This window comes from Trichechus manatus, unplaced genomic scaffold (assembly GCF_000243295.1).
Source record: "Trichechus manatus latirostris isolate Lorelei unplaced genomic scaffold, TriManLat1.0 scaffold00240, whole genome shotgun sequence".
Classification (NCBI taxonomy): domain Eukaryota; kingdom Metazoa; phylum Chordata; class Mammalia; order Sirenia; family Trichechidae; genus Trichechus; species Trichechus manatus.
Genome location: NW_004444176.1, coordinates 3,012,897 through 3,018,826, shown reverse-complemented (window position 1 = coordinate 3,018,826; position 5,930 = coordinate 3,012,897). Strand labels below are relative to the sequence as shown.

The following is a 5,930-nucleotide window of genomic DNA, read 5'->3' as shown; positions in this document are numbered from 1 at the left end:
ACCTGCTGGCCATGGGAGAACAATGTCCACTACTGAAGTTTATCTTGCTGTCTTTTTTCTATGTGAGTAAAGAACTATTCCTTCCAGTGCCTGTGTGAGTCATGCCTTTTTTGGTGACCCCAACACCTGCAGACTATGGTGTGGCTTATGATCCTCCACGTGATGATACTCCTTCCATAGGTGATAACAAGTGTGTCATTAGCTCAACAGAGATAAAAAAAGAAAGACATGGGTGCAAAGTCCTTTGGGTAGTTTTATTATAGAATTGAGCCCATCTGAGGATTAAAATCAAATACATAATTACTGTGTGATATTAGAATATTGAGATAGATTATGTTTATTGGTGCTAAGTATGGTCAGTATTGCTTTCTCTTTGAATATTTAGAATCATTGGAGTTAAACTAATCATCAGCATTTATGCAGGAAGTTTGCAAGTTGAATCATGTAGGAAATTTCTTATAGCGTAATATGTTGTCTATTTATGATTTGGTGGATAGAATTCGTTTCATTCATTACTTGTTACTTTATGAGAAATCATCCTAATCAAAAAAAAAAAAAATTAAGATGGTTTAAGATGATCCACTTGATGGTTTGGTTTCCAAAAACATCATTCATCTGAAAGGGGAAACTGCAAGAACTGAGTGAGAATGTAGCTTAAAACAAAACAAAAAATGGCCTTATTTCATGATATGCAGCAAAATTGTTTCCTACAGAATTAAATTATAGGTAATGAGCTATAAATATCCGTGAGTCAAGTGTGTTGACAGTCTCAAAGTTTAGATAATTCATCTATTCCTTAGTTTAACAAATATTTATTGAGATATTAGCATGAACCAGGCTACAATGAATGTACTGAAGGTGAAGTTGTTAGTAAAGCAGACAAAGGCACTGCCCCTGTGGAGTGTACATTCTATTTAGGGCAGATAGGGGAACAGTTGAACACATAGGTAATAATAATAATTGAGTAACCATCAAGACTATGAAGAATAAAATGGTAAGGTGACAGTGTGCATCAGAAAGTGGGTGTCTATAATATGGCAACACTTAAGCAGAGACCTGAAAGGAGTGAAGGTGCATTCCCACAGAGGGATCAGCAGGTAAAAAGCCCTGACTCAGGAACATGAGTAGAGTTGTCCAGGTATAGCATGGGATCAGTACGAATGGAGTGAGGCCAAAGAGCAGGAGAGTGATAAGATGATATAGCTCAACCAGAACTAAAGTATCCATGAATGATTGGCATTAGCCATTTCATGTCATTTCCAGTAAGTAATATGGTTAATATTTTCATTACTCTCAATATTTTTTTACAAAATCTGAAGGGTTGGTAGTCATGTACAGGTAAGCTAAAAAACGCTCTTATTATATATCTTCTTTTCATGCACTCCAACTTTTCCCTTTTGAAAATTATCATGTCACCATACGGTTTCCACCAAATGATTTAGTGAAGACAGAAAAATTAATTCCTTTAATATGTTATATAACTCTGAATAAAATATGTCAACAAAGGGCAAATACCTTTCATTAAAAATTCATATTTTTTTCCCCATTTTGGACTCTTGGAAGTTTTTCAGCCAGAGAAACAAATACCATTATCATGAGTTTATATTCTGATTTCTAAATTGGTTTCTTTTATTAAAAAGTGGTGATATTTCATTTACCTAATTTTAAAAATTCCCATTATTCTATGTAAGTGCACACATAGGGTCATTGCGTATACTTCTATGCGTGGATATTTGTGTGCCCGGTTGGACATATATGCTTGCACTGGTGTATGGTAGAAAATATATGAACAAATATAATGTCATTAAAATGGTTTTTGAAAAGCAAAACCCACATATCCTTAAGTTCCACCTTATCCATTCTTGTTCATGTATTACATTTCTGGACATAATGTTTTCTTTTTTCTGGAGAATAGACTTTTGAGGAAGTAAGTGTACCACCTTAGGAATTAAGTGCATTGAAGTCCTTCAAGTGTGAGCCATTGCACAGAGAAAATTAAGGGAATAAGCTAGATTCTTGTGGATTCTACTATATTAAAAAGTTAAGCATGGAGACAATTTTGCCTTCTCAATAACCTTCTGGAATGCACTGTGTACATTCTTGTTCCTCAGGCTGTAGACCAGAGGGTTTATCATGGGGATGACCATAGTATAGAACACAGATGCCATTTTGTCTTTGTCCATGGAATGACTGGAGCTGGGCTGCATGTACACGAAGATGCATGTCCCATAGAAGATGGAGACTGCAATAAAGTGAGAAGCACAGGTGGATAAAGCCTTTCGATATCCTTCAGCTGAGCGCATATTTAGGATGGTTATAAATATGAATAGGTAGGATATCAAGATAACCATAAGAGCAAAAAAGACAATGGAGCTTACCGTAAAAACAAGAACCATCTCAGTAACATGTCTGTCAGAGCAAGAGAGAACCCTGACTGCCGGAACATCACAGAAAAAGTGATGGACCACGTTGGACATACAGAACGAGAGATGGAATGTGACCCCAGTGTGAATGGAGCCATTCACAAAACCACCAACATAGGAACCTATAGCCAGACATACACACAGACCTGTTGTCATGGTGTTGCTGTAATGCAGGGGTTTACACACTGCTGCATAACGGTCATAGGCCATTGAGGCCAACAGGAAATTTTCCACAGAAGCAAATCCTGCAAAAAAGAACATCTGAGCAGCACATGCATTGTAGGAGATGACATTGTCTCCTGAAAGGAACCCAGCCAACACAGTGGGAGTGACAGTTGAAGAGTAACAAAGGTCCACCAGAGACAAGTTACTGAGAAAAAAGTACATGGGAGTGTGGAGACGAGAGTCTGTCAAAATCAACACAATCACCCCCAGGTTCCCAAGCATGTTGATGAGGTAAATGAGAGTGAACATTATAAAGAGGGGGAATTGAAGCTCCGGGGTCTTGGTTAGTCCTAGCAGGATGAACTGAGTGATTTCTGTTCGATTCTCCATTGCTGTTATTTGGTAATCAAGAGATGCCCTGTATCAAGAAGGAATAATAGAACAGAATGGTAAACAGAAAAGAGATTGCAGGGAAATTGAACTGTATAAATATCATGTGCACTTCTTCATTATAGCAATAACTTGTATTTCGAGAGTCTCCATACATAAAACATGGGCTTGACATTTAAATTTAGTGCGTAAGTTTTCTATATATTTATTAGTTGTTAAAGCCTAAGGATCTTCTTGGAATACCTCCTGACTTTTAAATTTTTTAAATTCTTAACTCTGAACTGTAGAAAATGCAGTCACTAGGCCTAGATGACAGATCAGGAATGATATGAACTTCCAACTCAGTTTTTGCAAGCTGAGGGAAACCTTTATATCACTCATGTGCCCACACTGCATTAGACACTTTATAAGCAGATTCATGTATTCCTTTCAACAGCCCTAAGAGGTTGATTAGTTACTATCCCCATCTAACTTATGAGGCACAAAAGGTTTGAGTAATTTATTCGAATTTACAGAAATATTAACTGGCAAAGCCATATTAAGGATCCAGGCACATGTAATTCTCAATGGTCTTGACTGAAATTAAATCAAATTGAATTTAAGTCAATTTAAAATTATCCATTGTCTCCATTAGTCCAAACTCTATGTTTGGGATAACACAGTTAAGAAACTGAGAGATACATGTGTAGTATATATGGTGGTATAACTGTAGCAGTAGGGTCATGCACCCGCAGCACAAGACAGTTCTGAAGGGCATACATAGCATTGGGAATAGAGGTTTGGTGCTGTTAAAAGGTGCATATGTGTTCAATATCAGCTCTATCATTTAATACCTAGCAGTCATTGGTCCTAACCTGACTTCTTAGAGCTCCATTTCCTCCATCTATAAAATAAAGATGGTAGTGAGACTTACTTCAAGGTATTATTGTGAGAATTAAATGAGATAATGCATAAAAGACAATGAGTAAAATTGGGAGCCCAGTAGAGCCTGATGAGTGTTGTTTGTGGTGTTAAGCATCACTAGTTGTCTCCAACTCAGAGTGATCTTGTGTGTAACAAGACAAACATAGCTTGATCCTGCACCAATCTCACAATAACAGGTATGTTTGAGCCCACAGTTGCAGCCACGGTGTCAATCGTTGAGTGTCTCCCGCTTTTTTGAACCCTGTACTTTACCAAGTATGAGTCTTTCTCTAGTGATTGATCCCACCTGTTCATACTGTCTTTTAGGGAGCATTCTGGCCGTACTTCCTCTAAGACGGATTTGTTCATTCTTCTGGCAGTACATGGTGTATTCATTCAATATTCTTCACCAATACCACAATTCAAATGGGTCAATTCTTTGATCTTGCTTTTTCATTGTCCAGATTTCACATGCGATATGATGTGACAGAAAATACTAAGGCTTGGGTCAGGTAGAACTTAGTCATCAAGGTGACATCTTTGCTTTTTAATGCTTTAAAAAATCTTTAGTGGCAGATTTGCCGAATGTAATACTTCAATTAGTGTTAGTGTTAGGTATAACACTAGGTATAATATTAGGATGTAAAGATGGCTTTTATGTTGGTTTTGCAAAAGATGGGTGGTGACGTGCAAGACTCTAAAATGTGTGTGAGTTTTTAATATCTGGTAGCCTCACTTGTCTACTTGCCTTTCATCACGCACTGGGTCCATTGAAATATCCTACCCCCTAGTGTTTCTCATTGCCCTCCAGCCCATACACTGGCTGTGCCAGTATTTCTGTGCAAGCGTTTCTTTTATTTAATTTCTAGGTTGAAATCTATATTTTAGCATGGGTCCAAAGAGTCTGATTTTCTTGACCTCATTCTTTCTCTTATAATTGTTATCCCATAACTGAATCACAGAGATCAAAGTTTGAAAGCTCATAGATTCTAGGTGCATTCTGCCTGCATACCTGTTCTGCTGGCATGCTCAAACTTTTTATATGAATCTTTTCTTGTGCACATGTGACATTTTACATTTTCATTTAAATTTGAAGTCTTAGGGAGGACAGCCATCCTCTGCTAACCACTACTCTCTACCATCTTCCTCCTAATCCTTTCACAGCTTCAATTTACATACTTGGTTTATTAAGGTCTTATGTTTGCCCACCTTTAACACATAACCACTTTAAGCATACATTATTTTCAACAACAAATGACGATCTATGTATATAGACACATCTTTTCAATTAATCTTCAGAGTAACTTTATGTAGTGTTATTATTCCCATTCTTCCATTAAGGATTCAAAAAGTTATGTTATACTCTATTATTACATAGTTTGAGGAAGATTCAAGATCCAAGGCTTAAGTCCACGTCTGACCAAAGAAAATTCCTGTGCTATTTAGCCACCTCACTTGTCAGTATTTGTAGATGTGCTAGTAATAATAAGGATGAGATTACGGAATAAAGGTAAAAATGGAGTATGGATCCTGCTATTCAATTAAAAAATCAAAAACCCAAACCCATTGCCATTGAGTCAATTTCGACTCATAGTGACCCTAAAGGACAGAGTAGAACTGCCCCACTGGATTTCCAAGGAGCAGCTAGTGGATTCAAACTGTTGATTTTTTGGTGAGCAGCCGAAAGCTTAACCACTGCTAAGACCCTTTTTTTTTTTTTTTGCTTAAAGAAGTGTCATTTTACTCACGTTTCTTTTCTTTATCTTTTTTTTGTTTGTTTGTTTGTTTTTACTGTTCATTTAGAGGTGCTTACCTTTAATTAGAGGCCAACAAATAGTGAACAAGATGAAATTACCACCTACTCAATCAGAACATCATATATCCTATTTTTCTTTTCTTTTTTTTAAATCACCTTCTTTTGGAAAGCAACATGATATTTCATAAATATCACTTAATTCTGTATGATGGAAGTTTTGACATTTATATTCCAGGCTTACCTCACTCTTTTAGAAAACTGTTTACAACATCATATTCTGGGATCAAATAACT

At 36.7% G+C, this 5,930-nt stretch overlaps 1 protein-coding gene across 1 annotated transcript; it reads right to left on the bottom strand.

Moving 5' to 3' along the window:
- Positions 1–2,033: 2,033 nt before the first annotated feature.
- On the bottom strand, positions 2,034–3,051 carry LOC101352755 (olfactory receptor 5B3-like). Its single transcript, XM_004389346.2, has one exon. The coding sequence runs from the start codon at positions 2,976–2,978 to the stop codon at positions 2,034–2,036; it is 945 nt and encodes a 314-aa protein (XP_004389403.1). The 5' UTR covers positions 2,979–3,051.
- Positions 3,052–5,930: the final 2,879 nt, after the last annotated feature.